General features: G+C 32.7%; 1 protein-coding gene across 2 annotated transcripts in view; it reads left to right on the forward strand.

Annotated features, from left to right (window-relative positions):
• Positions 1–19,630, forward strand: part of Nudcd1 (NudC domain containing 1) — a 63,452-nt gene that overhangs the window by 35,360 nt on the left and 8,462 nt on the right. Inside the window, exons 6-8 of one of the 2 annotated variants that reach the window (XM_026384533.2) lie at positions 223–430; positions 3,096–3,240; positions 4,990–5,115. In XM_026384533.2, coding sequence (XP_026240318.1) covers positions 223–430; positions 3,096–3,240; positions 4,990–5,115 — 479 coding nt within the window. The remainder of the gene's footprint in view (positions 1–222; positions 431–3,095; positions 3,241–4,989; positions 5,116–19,630) is intronic. The other variant, XM_026384534.2, reaches the window with a different exon arrangement.

A 19,630-nucleotide genomic window follows, 5' to 3' on the forward strand; every position in this document is an offset into this window, starting at 1 on the left:
AGACTGGAAGAGGAGAATGTCAAGTAAAATTGCTACAATTCATTAAGGGAAAATTCCCCAAAGTCTATGTGGGTTCATTTATAATTACTTTTTTTTATGAGATAATCACTAGAAGATATGCTAAGATTCTTTTAGAGATGGATATTCTTTCTTATGTTCTAGTCTCTAATTTTGTATGTTGTAGTCTTGTTTTTATTACATAATGCAGTTTTCTTTTTTCAGTAGAACCTCTGTATTATTGGCAACAAACTGAAGATGATTTGACAGTGACAGTACGGCTTCCAGAAAACAGCGTTAAAGAAGATGTTCATGTGCAGTTTTTACCTGATCACATCAACATTATGTTGAGGGATTGCCAGTTATTGGAAGGAAAGCTGTATTCATCTATTGATCATGAAAGCAGTACATGGATAATTAAAGAGAATAATAGGTATATTTTTTATAGTTTTATGTTTGAAATTTTACTTTTTTGTTATTTTATTTTTACTTTTTTCTTTTATTTTTACTCTTTCTACAGTTGTTATATCAAAGATGAATACAATAGTTCTGTTTGCATTTCTGATTTTTTTTCAAATAAATTAAAAACAGATTTTTTACATCACACAGCATAATTATGGTTAAGATTAAAGATACTAATGTAGTTATTGCTTGCAGTAGGTAGAAGTGTTTGTTATTACCAGCTCTGGGTACAGTAATAACCCTAGGTAAAATGGTTATTTATTTTAATTTGCACTCTTAAACTGTTAAATAGAAATCTTTTTTTTTCTGTTAAACTTCATTTGCTTACTAAATAATACAACTACCATCCCTACTTTCCATCCAGAGATATTTCATGTTTTCTAACAACATACACATCTTTTTTTCTTTTTTTTTTAAAGTTTTTGACACATACTATGCACAATCTTGCTTTTGTTCATTTTCAACAATAAATTGAGTTAAATATAATTCATCAAGCAGTAATCCATCAAAGGTCTAGGGGAATTGCTGAATTTCATGCAAATAGTTTGAGTGTTCAACACATGAACATAGACCACTATTGTTTTGTCAGTAAATTTGAGGTTTTTGGTATGATTTTGTGTTACAAAAGATAATTACAATGAGGCGTAGGTGGTATTGTTGGCTTAAAAAAACATGATTTTCTGTGCTTGATTAAATTGTTCATCTCTCTCATTTTCCAGTAGTTAATGTTCTTTCTCACTTTGAAAGGGTTTGTTAACTAGGCTGTATCTTATTGTGTATGTTTCTTTTTGCTTGGATAGTAGTAGGATCTGATGCTGGTTTTAAAATGTAGAAACGCAGTCATGCTGAAAGGGCTATGTTGTTGAGGTGTGCAAAATAACAATGGTTCATTCTTCGTAACTAAGATTATGTGAGCTATTTTAAACATCTTGAGGTAGCAACTAAGAATGTGTTTATACATTCTGGTCACTGGGTAAAAGTTTTTAAAAGTTATTTACATGTATTTTTTCAGAGAGGCAGAATAGTTCAGTAGTGAAGAACATGGACTTGGAGCCAGGCTGCTTTACTAGCTTGTGACCTTGGCAAGTTATTTAACCTCCTTTAAGTTCTTTTTTCCCCCTTGCTTGTAAAATGAACATAATGGTACTTACTTAATTTGGTTGTGATGAGCAATAAGTAAATTAAAACATGCAAAGTGCTTAAGACGATGCATGGTATATGGTCAATGTTAGGTAAATGTAAACTGTCATTATTATCTTCATCATCAAGATTAGCCTTTTTTTGGTGTGGAGCGGATCAGTAATGGAACTTAAGGTCCCTCGACCACTGAGCCACATCCCCAGCCCTATGTTGTATTTTATTCAGAGACAGGGTCTCACTGAGTTGCTTAGTGCCTTGCTTTTGTTGAGACTGGTTTTGAACTCATGATCTTCTTGCCTCAGCCTTCTAAGCTTGGAGGCTGTGCTTGGCTTAGCCTTTTACTTAGAAAATATAACTTCATCTGGGCATTGCTGATTATGGTAGTAATTTTCAATGCTAATGATAGGATCTCCTATCTCTTAAAATAATATTAGAAAATTTTAAAATGCTGTAATTAATTCATGAGGTGGTAATAATAATAGCCTTAAAAAAGAATGATAAGCTTACATGTTCTGTTTGATAATAATTATAATTATATTTTTGAAATTGTATGCTTGCATTTGTGTTCCACAGCATGGGTTAGCGTAGCACATGTACCAAAGATGTCACGTGGTAAAGGTCACTTTGCTGTGGAACAGCTCCTAACATCCCATTTTTTTTCTGTTGCAGCAACGGCTGCTCACAGAGCATCTTACTTGAATTTCATCTCCTATTGCCAAGGATCAAAGGCCAGCTGCCTTCTGTGTCAGTCATCTGCCCTGACTCAGCTATTCCCTCTCCTGCATCATCAGTCCCTGATCTCAGGGTTCCCTAACAGACATTTTTTTAATTTTTTATTTCTGTTTAATGGTTCAAATGTACAGAATTAGATTTTGAATAAGTTAATAGAGACTACATTAACATCTTTATTTCCCTGTATTACCAAAGTTGTTTTCCTAATTCCTACATTTCTTTTCAATTCTTTAAAATCTATACATTAAAATTAACATTTGCATTGATTTAACCAACCTGATAATTTGATTAATAGATACAATTAATGGTTATTAGTTTGTGAAAATAAAGTTACTTGTCGGTTTCAGATACCAAGAACTACCTTATGGTTGTAGGCTTTCCTTTATAAAGTACATCAACCCCCATTTACCATTATCTCATATCCATGCTACTTGTGCATTTTTTGTACTTTAATTTTAACATTCTGCACACCTGGACAACCACAGTACTTTTTGAGTAGACTAATTTTTTGCAGTCACTCCCCTTTGAAAGCCAGCCATTTGGGGCATCATTCCATTGGTATTTTCTTGTTTGTTTATTAAGTTTAAATTATTTGCCCTTGAATTATAGGTTTTCTATCATATGCAAAGCTAAAATGAACAGGATTTTGGGTGACATACTTTCTGGATACCAGAGGAGTATTTCTGTAGAAGATTCTTCTGCTTGTTTTTGATAGTATAACTTGCATAGTTGTTTAATACCACTTTTCTCGTTTAAACTTTTAGCTTGGAGATTTTCTTGATTAAAAAGAATGAAGGATTGACATGGCCTGAGCTAGTGGTTGGTGATAAACAAGGGGAACTTATAAGAGACTCAGCCCAATGTGCTGCCATAGCTGAACGTTTGATGCATTTGACTTCTGAAGAACTGGTAAGCAGTTGCAGTAGTAGTGTGACTTTCCAAGAATCCAGAGTATGTTATGTGAGGATTGTCCCATGATTTTCAAATAGTATTTTGCTTTGACAAGTATAAAAGACATAGATTCAGTACTATTGACCTGATTAATGTCTTAAAATGACTTAAGTTCTATTTCTTACATGGTGCGAATTCATATATGTGGGGGATATTGTATAGGGGTGTGTGTGTATGTATTTATGTATCTGCATATAGTCTCCTTTAGAAGAATTAACTAATAAATGCTGCCAGGAACAAATAATTATTTAACACTTTATGCTAATAATCTACTTATCATTGACATTTTCTAAGTAATCTTAGATTATCACAAGGATATATATGTAGATTATATATAGTATAGTTATTTTTGACAAAGTAAATTCTTGTAATGAGTACAATGACTAAGACAATACTTATTCAGCTATGGGGTTGAAAATGTTCCCATGCTAATTTGGACAGATACAGCAAAAAGTCAGTTATATATTCATTTACCAAAAATTATATCAGTTTATGTAGAATGTCTGCTTTATTGCCATCTTGAATAATAATGATGAAGGCGGCTACATTAACAATTATCCTGTAGCCTTAGTTGCATCTTAAAATAGAAAACAAAATTTGGAATATTGAAAGTGAATGTCTTTGTCAAAAGGAAACATGACAAAAATAGAATTGGCCCCAATAATTGAAAATTTCAGCAAACACTGGAATTTATATGTAGACTACAAAACTTCAGTTTCATAGCTTTTTAACACAAGCCATGCAGGCTACAGAAATACTCCTCTGATATCCAGAGAATATGTTACCCAAAATCTTGTTCATTTTAGTTTTGCATATGATAGAAAACATAAAATTCAAGGGCAAATAATTTAGGTTTAATAAACAAACAAGAAAGTACCACTGGAATGATGCCCCAAAGGGCTGGCTTTCAGAGGGAGTGACTGCATTCATTCGTTCAGCAAGTATTTATTGTGTATAATATTTCCAGGCTAATATTAATAAAAGACTTGTTTTGAAACAAGTGTTTCTTCTAACTACTTTTTAAACCTGATGGTTTCAAAGACATATTTGTATTTATGAGAAAGTTACGTATACATAGACATCATTATGTTGTTATATTCCGAAAAGCAGAATGAAAATACAGTCCTGTCATCTGCAATTGAGAGCAGTTTTGTGTTTTTGAAATTTTCAAACTTACTTCATGTGGTGGCTATACTCTACTGTTAAATAGAATCATGAATGGCAAAAACAGACATTCCTATTATCATCTTTAGGAAAAGAGTATTTCACTATAAAGTGTGGTAGATTCTTTTTTATCAAATTAAAGAAATTTTCTTGTATTCCTAGTGTACTGAGAATTTTTCTTCTGAATGGCTATAGAATTTTCAGTACTTGTGATAATACTTGTTTTGTTTTCTATTTGATATTTTATTTTTAATTTTCATATCTAGAGATTTGAATTCTTTTATATCTTCCATATGTCTACATGATTGTGTTTTCCTTTACATTTTTGAGTACATAGAACTTGTTTATAATAGCTGTTTTAATGTCCTTCTGTGCTGACTCCATCATTCTGTCATCTCTGTGGCTATTTTTATTGGTTATGTATTTGAAATTAGTTTTAATTATTGCTATAATCACAACATTTCTAAGGGTGAGTAAATGCATTTCCTTACTATTGTTTTTTGACTTATTTTTTGACTTATTTATTTCATTTTATGATCTAAGAATCCAAATCCAGATAAAGAAAAACCTCCTTGTAATGCTCAAGAGTTAGAAGAATGTGACATTTTTTTTGAAGAGAGTTCCAGTTTATGCAGATTTGATGGCAATACGTTAAAAACTACTCATGTGGTAAGTTCTTATAATAGTGTTTCAAAAATTTTCTAAATAAGTAGAGAAGTTACTCAGATGATAATTAAATGACCAAATAAGTGTTTTGCAAAAGTAGCTTGATTATCAGTTAATGACTGTGCTATTGAAGTTGTACCAAATATTTATGCTTAAATCCCATCATTCTATAAAGTAGCATTGTTCCACAACACTAAATCTAATAAAACAGTGTTTCGTTTCATTTTTTTGGTACTACAGTGTGTTGATATTTTTCAATTGGCTTTTTTTCTGTACCAGTGTTTTATATACAGTTGTGACTCTATAATGCATAACTTTATATCTTCTTTTTTCATTGAACATTAGGACATAAACATTTCATGGTTTTCCTATCCCTTGTTAAATGGTTGGATTGTTTATCCTATAATATTGTTGTTGGGGGGTAGGTATATAACTTTTTAACTGCATTATTCATGAAACTGCTAAAATAATTCCTTTGTTATATGAAGCTTTTCTATATTCATGAATATTTATCTAATGAAGAGTTAACAGAAATCAAATTCATGAATCATTGACTGAGTGTCTGACGAACTGAGTTCAGTTTTAATCTCATCAGTAATGTTTTTGGTTATTGCCTGTTTCTCTGCATCTTTACCTGCACCTTCAGTTTAGCTGTAGAGATGGTTCTCACAAAATCAACTCTAATCTGATCTTTACTAATTGGTTTGCAAGACACAGCAGATTTTGTTTTAATATGAGTATTTTTTAAAACTGTTAACTGTTCATATATTAACTATTCTTTTGTGAGCAACTTTTTTATTTGACTTAGTGTTTCTTTGAATCATGTGGCCTGTTTTAAACTTGGAAAAATCCTTCTTTATCAATATTTAATTTTTTCCTTTTTTTCCCATTTTGGAATATTTTTATTATTCAACTCCTTAAATTGTGTTTTTTTCTTTCTTTCTCTCTTTGGTGTATCTCAAATATGTCACAAGTAAGTATTTTCCCTTGAGAATTACATTCTGTTTAAAAGCTTTGAGAATATTGCATCAGTACTACAGAATATTGCCTGGAGTGAGTCAGTACAATCACGATTTCAGCATTTGGTCGTCTGCTTTGATCTAGATTTTTAAATTTTAAAACTTATGAGATATTTATGCTTAGGGGAATCTTGAGTCATTAGATCATACTACACACTCAAGTGTATATTACAGAGTTGATTTTATGAGAACCATCTCTACAGCTAATCAGTGGCTGATTTGGAGCTATACATAAAGAAATTACTCTTATTACCAAATCTAGAAATGATGGGGCTTTAGGACACTCAGTCTAAGCAGAAGCAACAGAGTCAAGGGAATAACTTGTACTTTTGTTATTCTGTTTTTAGAACTCTTTGAGTCTTTGTTATAGGGCTTAAAGGCTCAAATGTTAAGGAATGTTTGCCAGATTTGGTCTGTTGTCTCTATCTTGTAGAGAATTGTGGGAAAGTGTATTTTAGCAGAATTCATGGAACCAATTAAAATAGGAACTTGATTTACTTAATCTAAATTTCCCCCACTTCCTTAGAGGTTTAAAGAAAATCTCTTAACTGTTCCTCTTATTTACTTTACCTCCCTTGTTTGTGTGTTTGTTTTGGTTACTTAACAGATGTCTTTAATGGCTGGGAATTATTCTCAAAATTGAGTTGTAAAATTGAGCATTTCTAGATCTTGCTTAGACTTGCAGTGGCACAGGACCAATGACTAGGTCAAGGTGCTATTGAAGCTGTACCAAAATTAAGTATTGCTTTTATAGTTAATTTTTATCCCTGTGCTGCTCTGTTTCCCATCACCCTATACCACTAGTAAGTTCTAAAAAGCATGTGGACAGCATCTTGCTCATCACAGGATCCCCAAAGTTTATGATTCACAAGTGTTTAATAAATATTTTTAGACTGATTTCTTGGTAGCAATCATGAAAATTAAAAAAAAAAAAGCTTCAGGTCATCTTTGCTTTTAAAAAATTGACTTTTACCTTTCAGTCTGCCTTAATACTCAGTGACTCTTCTAACTGAAGAGTGAAGTGTTTGGGGGAAGATGGTAATGACCAATCTGGGTACTGATGCAAAGCCAGATAATGAAAGCTATTTAGATTTCCTAGGAATTTTGCTTCCTGGATGTCGTTTATTTCCAACATATTCCATAGATGATGTCCTTAATTGTGAGCAAATGACGGCGATCACACAACTTCTCTTTAATGCCTAGGGTTAAATTTTAGAAAATCCCTCTCAAGGTGTGACTTGATAGAAGATTCTTACTTCTGATTCATTGAACCTTATATGTTTTTGTAATGAAGAATCTGGCTTCTCCTCCTAAAGTTATAATCCTAAAAGCTGTAACTTCTAGTTATTATTTTTGCCTAACTTTTATATGGAAAGCACCTGATCTTAGGTGTCATAATCTATTTTCTTTTAAGTTTTCAACAATTTGTAATATGTATTTCAAAATACCAGTCTTGCAAAGCTTGTGATACAGTGGGCTTAATTTTAAAACAAATTTTAAAACATTTTGGTATTTTTTAGCACCCCCAACAATTCAGGTATATAAGGTGATAAAATGCTCATATATTTTAAACTTGTAAAATGTGGACAATACTTTTTAAAATCTTGTTACTAGGGATTAAACCCAGAAATGCTTAATCACTGATCCACATCCCCAGCCCTTTATACTTTTCGTTTTGAGACAGGTCCTTGCTAATTTGCTGAGACTGGCCTCAAACTTGGCTCTCCTCTGCCTCAGCTCCCAAATCACTGGGATTACCAGTGTGTACCACCACGCCTGGCTTCATACATATTTAAGCATGTATGAAATGCTGACAGCTTCCATTTTGTACAGTATTCTTCATAGTATGTAAATATGGGCATAAATTAAAATATGATTTTAATAATATGGTGGTATGCTTTATTTTTAATAAAATGAAGTTGTACTATAAAATAGACTCAATAAAATATAAAGTTAGGTTCTCTGTGAATTTTAATTCATTTTAGTACTGCTAAATAGTATTGATTACTAGTTTAATGTTGGTTACTGAGAGACCTCCAATTAATCTCATTTCCTGTGTTCGATCATGTTACTTAAAATCAAGGAATCACAGAGAACCAAAATAAAACCTTTATTGCTGAGCAATTATAATACAAGGCTTAGTAGATCTTCTCACTGTACCCTGGAATTTAGCAGCTTTCACCATAATTACACAATGCCAAACCAACTCTTACTGCCCCAGGAGTTGTCCCTGGAGGGCCCTCAATTGCCTTAGAGGAAAAAGTAATAGAATTGAGCAGAACATGCCCAGATTTTTCCTCTCATTTGCCAACCAGTTGTGATTTCACCCCTTGGGGATTTATAAAAGCTAGATTATTATCAGTAGCTAATCTGCTAATTGTCATGTGGAAACATCAAAAGTTTGGAAGAAGTATAAATATATAATAAACAGAGACAATCCTTCCAACCTTGAAAAAACCTTGGGTTTGTAGAACTAGCTGTATTTAATCTCCATTTTATAGATATATTAGGCCAAGCTGAGATGAAGTTTATATGAGATTACTCATAGAACCAATATTAGAAGCTAAACTATGGGCTTCCAGTATGTTTTGCTATAATTTTCCCTAAACACTGGTATCATAACTTTGAAAATTGGAAATCCTAAGCTACTAGATTCAGTGCCTACTTTTGAATAAAATGTGATCAGAATTTGAAATGTGAATGATAGACTTCTGTGATAAACAGGTTATGTTTTCAGAAAATTCAGAGATTATACAGTCCCTCATTACACCATAACTCTCAGAGACAAAGTTTGATGAAACCTTTCTTGTATTCTGTACATACTTTGAAATTTTTTAATCACAGTTAAATCTGGTTTCATTTGCTAGAGCTGCCTTAGCAAAGTATCATTAACTGGGTGGCTTAAACTATTGTATACTACAAGTCTGAGATCAAGGTGTTAGATGTGTTAGTTTCTTCTAAAGACTCCCTTAATGGCATGGTTTTCGCTCTGTTTCTGCATCCTAATCACTTATAAAGGACAATAGACAATAGTCCTGTTGGATTAGGGTCTACCTAAATCACCTCATTTTAACTTTTTTAAGTTGCTATTCCAAACTACAGTCACATTCTCAGATAGTAGAGATTAGGAATTCCACATATGAATTTGAGGAGATAAAACTCAGTTCATTACCATATCCTTCACTTGGATTTTAACAGTTGTTAAAGTTTTGCAAATTTTTCTTTCTTTTTTTTTTTTTTTACTTTTTTAAAGCAGAAACATTTAGTAACAAGTTAAAGAAACTGTGTTCCCTTACCCATACTATTTCATATATATATATATATATATATATATATATATATATATATATACACATACACTAAAACTGAAGGCCTTTTTATGTAGTGATAATAAAATTAATGAAACTTAACATCAGTACACTTTTATCTAATATAGATTTAAACTTGAATTTTACCAATTGACCAAATAATGTTCTAAAGTAAAGTTTTTCCCCCTACACATGATCTAATCCTATGAACATACTGCATTTAATTGTTTTGTTGTTTGTACCAGGGATTGAACCTAGGGTGCTTAACCACTGAGCCACATCCCAGCCCTTTTTTAATATTTTATTTAGAGATAGGGCCTTGCTATTTTATTTTGTGTCTTTTATGTATTGTTTTGAATTTTTTCCTCATCAGATTCAGTGCATTTTTTCCCCAAAATACTGTGCATTATGCAAGTGATTGTTTCTTTCCCAGTGTATCACATTAGGAGGATCTTGGCATCACTTTCTCCTGTTTTGTGTTGTAAAATTTGATTAGAGTAAAAAAAACTTGGTGGCTATCACTTAAAGTTATTATCTTCTCCTTTGAATTAATAAAAAGTACTCGGTGTGAAGATCAGAGTAACCCTTTTGAAGGGTTAAGTGATAATGTCATTTTCCTATTCTCATCTTCCCTGTAGTGGGTTCCTGTATGTTACATTCGAAATAATGTCTAGTGTCTTTATCGTGGTCTTACAAGCAGTCTTCAAATTTTGACTCACTCTGTTACATTTTAAATTGAGACTTAACACATGTACATCAGATGCAGCAATGGTATATTCATATATGTATAGAGGAAAGTTATGTCAGATTCATTCAACTGTTTTTCCTATTCCTATCACCCTTCAATTCCCTCCCTTTTGTCTTATCCACTGAACTTCTATCCTCCCCCCCCCCACTTGTTATGGATTGGCATCCACATATCAGAAAGAACATTCTGCCTTTAGTTTTTATGGGGACTGGCTTATTTCACTCCATTTACCAGTGAGTGTTATGAAGTCATTTTTCTTTGTTGCTGAGTAATGTTCCATTGCATCTGTATATACACCACTATTTCTTTAGCCATTTATCTGTTGATGGGCATCTAGGTTGGCTCCATAGCTTAGCTATTGTGAATTGAACTGCCATAAATCCTTTGGATATATACCAAAGAGTGGGATAACTGGGTTAAATGGTGGTTCCATTCCAAATTTCTGAGGAATCTCCATACTACTTTCTGGAGTGGTTACACCAATTTGCAGTCCTACCAGTAATGTATGAGTGTATCTTTTTTCCCCATATCCTCAACAACATTTACTGTTATTTGTATTCTAGATAATTGCTATTCTGACTAATGTGAAATTTCAGTGTAATTTTAATTTGCGTTTCTCTAATTGCTAGAGATGTTGGACTTTTTTTTTTTTTTTTTTAAGAAGTATCTGTTTAGTTTCTTTGCCCATTTATTGATTGGGTTATTTGGTGTTTCGTTTGTTTTTGTTTTGGGTGTTAAGCTATTTGAATTCTTTGTATATCCTGGAAAATAATACTGTGTCTGAGATGCAGATGGCAAAGATTTCTCCCATTCTGTAGGCTTTCTCTTCATGTTATTGATTATTTCATTTATGGTGAAGAAGTTTTTTAGTTTGATGCCATTTAATTTATTGATTATAGATTTTACTTTTGCACATTAGGAGTCTTGTTAATGAAGTCAGTTCCCGAACAAATATGTTGGAGTGTTGAACCTACATTTTGTTGTAGTACCTGCAGGGTTTCTGTTTTAATTTCTAGGTCTTTAATCCACTTTGAGTTTTGTGCAGGGTAAGAGATAGGAGTTATCATTCTTTTACATATGGATATCCCATTTTTTTCAGCACCATTTGCTGAAGAGACTATCTTTTCTCCAATGTATGTTTTGGGCCCTTTTATCTAGTATGAGATAACTGTATTTGTGTGGGTTTTTCTGTGTCTTCTATTCCATTGGTCTTCTTGCCTTTTTTATTGCCAGCACCATGCTGTTTTTCTTACAATAGCTCTTCAGTATAATTTAACGTCTGGTATTATGATGCCTCCTGCTTCATTTTTCTCAGTTCGGGTTGTTTTTGCTATTCTGGGCCTCTTATTTTTCCAAATGAACTTGATGACTACTTTTTCTAATTCTATGAAGAACATCATTGGAATTTTGATAGAAATTGCATTGAATCTGTATGGCAATTTTGACAATATTAATTCTGCCTTTTTTTATTAATACTGCCTATTTTATTTGCTAAGAGTTGCTTTATGGCCAAAAATATCATCTGTTTTAGAAATGATCCATGTGCTGCTAAGAAAGTATATTCAGTTATTGATGGATGAAAATATTCTACATATGTCTGTTAAAGCTAAATCATTGTATTTTTTAGTCCTATAGCTTCTTTATTTAGGTTTTGTTGGAAAGATCTATCTTATGATGAAAGAGGCATGTTGAAGTCTGTCCATATTATTGTGTTGTGGTCTATTTGAATCTTGATATTGAGAAGCATTTGTCTGATGTACATAGATGCCCCATTGTTTACTATTGTTTCTTGTAGGATTCCCATAAACAGTATAAAGTGACCTTCTTGTCTCTTCTGATTAACTTTGGCTTGAAGTCCACTTTATCTGATATAGAATAGAAACCCCTACTTGTTTATCAGATCCACGTGAATGATGGTTTTTTTCCCATCTTTTCACCTTCAGTCTGTACATGTCTTTGTCTATATGAGGTGGGTCTCTTGGAGACATCATATTGTTAGGTTCTGTTTTTTAACCCAATGTCTTTTGATTGGTGAGTTTAGACCATTTGCATTCAGTATTATTGAGAGATGATTTTTATTCCCTGTCATTTTGGTTTATTTCTAGTTTTTAATTTGCATTAGTTTCTCCTTTGGTTAACTATTTTTCTAGTATAGTTCCTCCCTCTGCTGGTTTTCATTTTTATTTTTTATTTCTTCATGAAATATTTTATTCAGTATGTTTTGTAGTGTCGGCTTTCTATTTGTGAATTCTTTTAAATTTTTTAAAATATTTTTTAGTTTTAAGTGGACACAATATCTTTATTTTTTTACATTTATGTGGTGCTGAGGATCGAACCCAGTGCCTCGTGAATGCTAGGTGAGCGTGCTACCACTGAGCCACCACCCCAGTCCCGAATTCTTTTAATTTTTATTTATCGTGGAAGGTATTTATTTCATCCTCAGCTCTGAAGCCTAATTTTGCTGGGTACAGTATTCTTAGTTGGCATTCATTTTCTTTCAGTGCTTGGTAAACCTAGCTTATAAAGTCTGGGTTGAAAAATCAGCTTATATCTAAATTGGTTTACCTCTAGATGTGAAAAGCTGTTTATCTTTTTTTGGTCTCATGCCATGGAGCAGCTTGGAAAGTAGCCTCTTTTTTTCTGCCATCTTTTGAGAGCTCAAAAAAACCTTAGACATTAATTTTGGACCCAAAATGCATGAATAACTTTTCTATACAAGTTAACTGTCAAAACTAGAATACAAACATTTTATAGTATGTGGATTACCATATCTGAAGTAGTCCCTAATCAAGGATACACACTGATGGTTGCTTAATAGTTATCTAAAGTGGTTTTCAGGAACACAGTGATGAACGTGGATTTGGAAGCACATATGAGTTTAAATTATAGCCACTACTTACTAGCTTAACTTAAACCTCAAACCTCTCAATTTCTTGATATTAAATTTCTTCTACTATAGAATGAGATCATAGTCCTAATTCTCAGGTAGTGAAGCTTAAATACGGTAACAAATACCAATCTGCTCAATACATACATACTCAGTACGGAATAAATAATATTAACAATACATCCTACGTGTAGAGTATGAATTTGGAATTAAAACTTTCAATCTTGTTGGAATTTCAAGATGTACTTTACTTCTGAATAGATAAAACCTTTTTCTTAATATTATTTTTCAGTTTAATTTTGTAGTAGCTGTGATTAAAGGTTGTTTAAATGTCTTCACTTTGACATTTAATCTTCAGAAGTCTTTAATTACTAGGTGTTCCACAAAGAGAATTAAGAAACAATCAAGTGACTACTTGAAATGCATGTTCCAAATTTTCTCTAGAGAATATTTACTCTAATTGTAGTCTTCATTGGTGTTTCAAAGATAAATATGACCTTTTCTACAATAAACATGGAAATAGAATAAATAAGAAATTATATTTTTTATTGTCGAAAGATCTTATGAACTTAAAAGTTGCTTTTCTTTTTAAGCAATGCAGTATTTATTTGGCATTGACAACACATGAACTTTTGAAATAGTTAACTTTTTCCATTTAAATACCAAAACTGCATTTAAAGCCCTTCTTCCCCACTTGGAATTTTTTTAAAAAATTTTTACCCAGTATTTATGTAGAGCATTCTGAAGAGAAAGTAACATTTTATGATTCTTGAGTATTATCATCAGTATGAACCTGTTAGCATGCTGTGTATTTCTATGGTAATACCTTTAGAGGCATTTGAAGTAAGGGGAATTCTTTGCCCTTGTAACCTACTCCATTTAAAAAACTCCTTCGCTGGTGGTACTTGGTTTGTTTTTATTCTTGGCACTACTAATAAGCTACTGGATATGACTACTTATCTCTGACACTGTTTGCCCAAAGTAGCCATCCTTTTTATTATTTACTATTCCATTTTTCTCATCTTTCAAGTTGTAAACCCAGTGGATTTTTGTTAACAAACAGAATTTATAGTTCTCTAGTGAACAGTGGGATTTGTGGTACCTGTTATTTTGTCATGGTGGTACTGGGGATTAAAAGCCAGCACCTCACACATACTCAGAAAAGCAGAGCTACATCCCTACCCCGTATGTCACCTGTTTTTGACTCAAAAACTTTTAGAACATCTTGTTCTTAATTCTTTTGTGTAATTTCCCATGCTAGATAATGGGTAATTGTCTTACTTCTATTTTGTCCACTTAAAATTTAACACAGTATCTTTGTTCTTCAAACATTTTCTTTGTTTTTCTAATATGGATATTTTCTGTCGTTATACGATCATACAAAATATACTATAATCATGCTTTTTAATTACCACACTTAATTTCCATTGGCTTAGCAAAACTAGTTATTTTAGTTACTTTGTAACCTTTATTCTGATTTGGTTTTCCTTAGGAGAAAATTCAGTAATCTAAGCTTTTCTAAGTTTCAGGGAACAGAGAAATCCTTTTTGTATCAGATGATGGGTATGAGCGTATGTGGGGACTTTAAAGAACAATCGAAACTATCTCTTCAGATCTGGAGGACTAAAGGCCACTCTGGGGATCAGTGCACTTTAACAATAATGGAACACTCTTTGAAAAATAACACATAGTTCAAATTATTAGACAGTCTACTTGTCTCTTGGAAATCAAGTGTCCCTTGCTCTCTACCTTAGCACTTTACCATTTTGATCACATTGTCACTTTCTGTGTTTGCTTCTGCTAAACATTCTTTTATTAATCACTCCCTCACTTTCTACAAGTCATGGTTTCTGCTTATTGTGTCGTCCTCCTAGTTAGTTGTCTTTTACCTTCTTATTAGTTTGAATTACTTTTGCATGTGGACTTCCCCAAGAAGACTTCATTGTTTTGACCAGCTATTATCCAGTATGTGAAGTACTTGTTTGCCAACAACATTTTGATCATTTTCATATATTAATGGATAAAAGATAGGCATCTAACCCAGAAGTGAAACTACCTTTGATTCTGTTATGGAAGCCAGGAGAGTGGAATCCTACAGTACATAATTTGCCTGCTTTACAAATGGAACATCTTGTAGATACTGAGCTATCACTAGTTTGTTGACTATAAGTCTTGAATTTTTTAGGCAAGTTTACCAATACTGATCAAGGGAATTCTGGCTTTTTTTGTCTAAGCTATTAAAAGTTGGAAAAGTTGTCCATTCCACTATAACAAGAGAAGATTAGATTATCTAAATAATCATAACTTAAAATTTTTTTGTTAGAGAGTTAAGGTTACATTACATGACAGTCTCATCTTCCTCCTATTATCAGGTGAACTGGTGTTCCTATCCCATCTCTCCTCGGTGGTACCTGCAAGCAGGAACACCAGTTCACCTGATAATAGGAGGAAGATGAGACTGTCATGTAAGTGGGTATGGGGATTCAGCCAACAAATTGCTAAAGGCCTAAAGTAGTAGGAAACAACAAAGTATGGAGCCCTTGTATGCACAGACATAAGGATATTTTCATACGGTTGCAAGTTGTTCTTTATGGACCTTTACCAAGTACTAATGAGAAAGACTGGTAAAAGAGCAGGAGACTAGAGAAAAACTGGTATAGAATTGGAGGAGGGTAATATCTTATATGGTGGAAAATGTTTGTAGTCCTGACTGGATTATTTTTCTTGTGTAATAAAAGCCTACACTGCTGAAGGAAGTGCACCAAATCTCAGCACACCATTGTCTCAGAAGATTCTTTGTAGCTTAGGGAAACAAAGAAGAAAAACACCACCATATCCATGTTGGGGAAGAGAGCAGAAAAATCATCCAGAGTAGTAGAAGTTTCCTACTCCTTTGGAAAGTGAGCATCACTGGAAATGCTCCGGCCCTGAAACTGAGGCCATAGATATTAAAGCAGAAAATACAGAGTATCCTATCTTTAACTCTCTGATCTTCTTCTGTCATTAGACTAGAAAGCACCAAGTAATAGATAATGGCAGTCTGCCATCAAAAAAAGAGCAAGAGCATAGAGACTCAGTGCACAGAGAATGCCTAACGCTGGGAGTGGAATAGTACCATTGAGAAACATTCTCCAGCAACTCGGTTTCCCCCAAAGCACAAGGGGACACTGAAGGAATTTGAAGCTAGTGATGCCCTGAAGCTAACCCTATCATCAACAAAACCCAAATTCAGATCAGTCCTGTCTCAATCTCCCAGTGAAGCACATAATCTCCTACACTAATGGCCTAGTAGAAGTGTGTTCTTTCTCAAGCATAAGTACTGTATACCATATTCTCTGCCATTTTATATGAATTCCAGTATTTAATCAAAATTATAAGACAAACAGCCAGTCATGGTGGCACATATCTATAATCCCAGCTACTAGGAAGGCCGAGGCAGGAGGAGAGCAAAAGCCTGCCTGAGCAAATTAGTGAGACCTTGTCTTAAAATAAATAAATGAAAAGGGCTAGAGTTGTAGTTTAGTGGTAGGGCACCCTGGGTTCAATCCCTAGTACACACAGAAAAATAAAAAGTAAAAGTAAAAGGTACCCACAAAGAAGTAAAAACATCCCATTGTCAATAACAAAGGAAACAGTATAACTAAATTCAGATGACCCATGTTTTGGTCATCAGGCAATTTAAACAGTATTTAATATGTTAAATGAATAGTGCAAGGGTAACAAATGCCAAATTTTAGCAGAGAAGTAAATTGCAAAAGACTGATGAAAAATGCAAGGAATTTAAAACAAACTAGCAATCAAAGAAGAATGCTTCCAACAAGCTTTTCAGTTTTCTCAACACATCTTTTATTGTTTGGATCTTTAATCTTTTTGGAAAACCTCGTGTTTTGAAAGCATGATCTACAATGCAGAAAGGTTCAGAGGTACACCTTTTAATCAAGGATGAGAACTGTAACTTCATCAGTGGATTAATCCATTTGACTGGTAAATAATTTGAATGGACTACTAGTTGGTAACTGTAGGCACATTGAGCATAGTTGGAGAAAGAAAGACATTAAGGGAATGCTATTGGGGATTATATCTTGTCCCCGGCTCCTTGAATCCATAGTATTTATTTCTCTCTCTGCTTCCCAACTGCCATGAGCTGAGCATTTTTTCTCTGCCATTCTCTTCCACCATCATGTTCTGCCTAACCTCAGGCCCAGAGCAATTGAGTTTGTTTGCTGTTTATTGAACTTCTGAAACCAAGTGCTCAAAATAAATTTTCTTTCTCTAATTTGTTCTTGTCAGGTATTTTAAGTCACGGCAAAGAAAAGCTAACTAGCACAGTATGCATGGAACAAAAAAAAAAAAAAGAAAGAAAGAAAAATCAGTGACCTTGGAGATAGGCTATTAAAAATTATAAGAACTTAAACCAAAGTGGGGGTGGGGGTTAAAAGAAAAACAAATCCAATAGCTGTAGGGTTTTATCAATGGAACATTCACCAAAATAGACCATATTCTGGCCCATTATTTTAAAAATGTAAAAAAAAGTAACAAGTTTTAAAACAATAGTAATTTTAAGCAAAATGTTGTTGACCATAACAAATTAGAAATAAATAATAAAAATCTGAACAATTCACAAATACTGGGAAAATAAACACGTTTATCAGTAATCTATCTGCTATAATGGAACTCAGTATTTTGTATTGAATGAAAACGAAATATTGTATATGTGGGATGCAAAGTAGAGCTTAGAAGGAAATTTGTAGCATGACATGTTATATTAGAAAAATGTCTTAGTTTAATGGTTTAAGCTTCCACCTGAAGAAACAGAGAAAGAACAAACTAAATATAAACCAAGCAGGAAGAAGGAATCTGAAGATTTGTCTTCAACTATAAAGATATCCAGAGAAATTGAAAACTGAAAATAATGGAGAAAACTGATGAACCTGAAACCTGGTCTTATGAAAAGATTTAAGATTGTTAAATCTCTAGCCAGACTGATCAAGAAAAAAGACACAAACTACCAATGTCAGCAATAAGGAATGGTGATATCAGTATAGATAATAAATGGAATATTATAAACAAACTATATTTCATTATATTTGACAATTTATGTGAAACAAATTTCTTGAAACTTCATTTAAGAATAAAATAGATAACTTTAATATTCATGTATCTGTTAGAGATTAAATTAAAAGAAATCTCCAGGCTCAGATGTCTTCACTGGTGTATTCTCTCAAAGGAAGAAACAGTACAAATTTTGTATAAACTTCCATAAAATAAAAGAAACCCTTCTTAGTTTATTTCATGAAGCATTACCCTGATGCCAGATAAAGGCATTAGAAGAAGAAAAAAGAATGGAAAGGAAGGAAGGGAGGAATAACTTTAATTAATATAAACAAAAAACCCTAAACAAAATGCTAGTAAATCTAGCAATAAGTAAAAAGAATAATATTCATGACCAAGTTGTGTGGTCATGAAGAGGAATTCAGGGCTAACTCATTATCTGAATATCAATATAATTCACCATATCAGCAAACTTAAAAAAAAATGCTCTTGCTAGCAGACACGGAAAAAACATTTGACAAAATTTAGCACCAGTTTATGATAAAAATGCTCAGCAAACTAGGTATTAAAGGTAACTGCCCCTAAAACCCTAGAATTGATCATTATACTTCATAGTAAAAGACTAAGTGCTTTCTGTTAAGATTGGGAACAGGCCAAGATGTCTGCTCCAACTACTCCTGTTAAACATCATTCTGGAGATCCCAGTTATTGCAGTGAGTGAAGAAAAACTCATGAAAGCCTAAATTATCAAGAGATTCCAGTACCATTATGAGAAAAGTGAAACCAAACACTGTTTAGTTGTTATCCTAAAAGCAGTGTTGATATGCAGTTCCTATATCTATCCTTTATTGGAACCTTTGGATGGAAGTGCAATCTTGCTTTCCAGTGTGGCAGCTGATTAACCTAAGAAGCATCAGATAACTTCAGTGGAACCTTTTTACTTTAGCAGTGTGGAATACTTGGTTTTAAAATGAAGAATGAGGAGGATAAGGTTTATTTGTTGAGTAAAATGAATATCACACAATCTCATTATATACAAAAAGAAAAAAGTCCATCAGTTCTTTTATATCATATTGTTTAAAATTTTTTTTAGTTGTAGATGGACAATACCTTTATTTTGTTTAGTTACCTCATTTTTAAATGGGAGTGTTGTGTCTCAATTATTATAGGCTGTATTACCATTATAAATTGACTATTTTGTTTACTTTGTTTTTAAAATTGTCAGAAACTGAGTGTATAAAGAATCAAAATCTTATATGAAAAAGTGCATTATCTTAAGATTTAAATTGAAAGCAGTGAGTATATGTTTGAAACTACTAAAAAAAGAGAATTTATATGACAAAAAATTATAGGCAGAACAGTGAATTCTATATTTTTGAAATGGTGTAAGCGTTTAGAAATTATTTCTAAAGTAAATATTTTGGGATTAGAACAAAGAAAATATATGTTAATACTGTTTTCATAGCTATTCCCACAAGTCCAGGCATAAAATAAATGCTACATG

Source organism: Urocitellus parryii, chromosome 7 (assembly GCF_045843805.1).
Source record: "Urocitellus parryii isolate mUroPar1 chromosome 7, mUroPar1.hap1, whole genome shotgun sequence".
Lineage (NCBI taxonomy): Eukaryota > Metazoa > Chordata > Mammalia > Rodentia > Sciuridae > Urocitellus > Urocitellus parryii.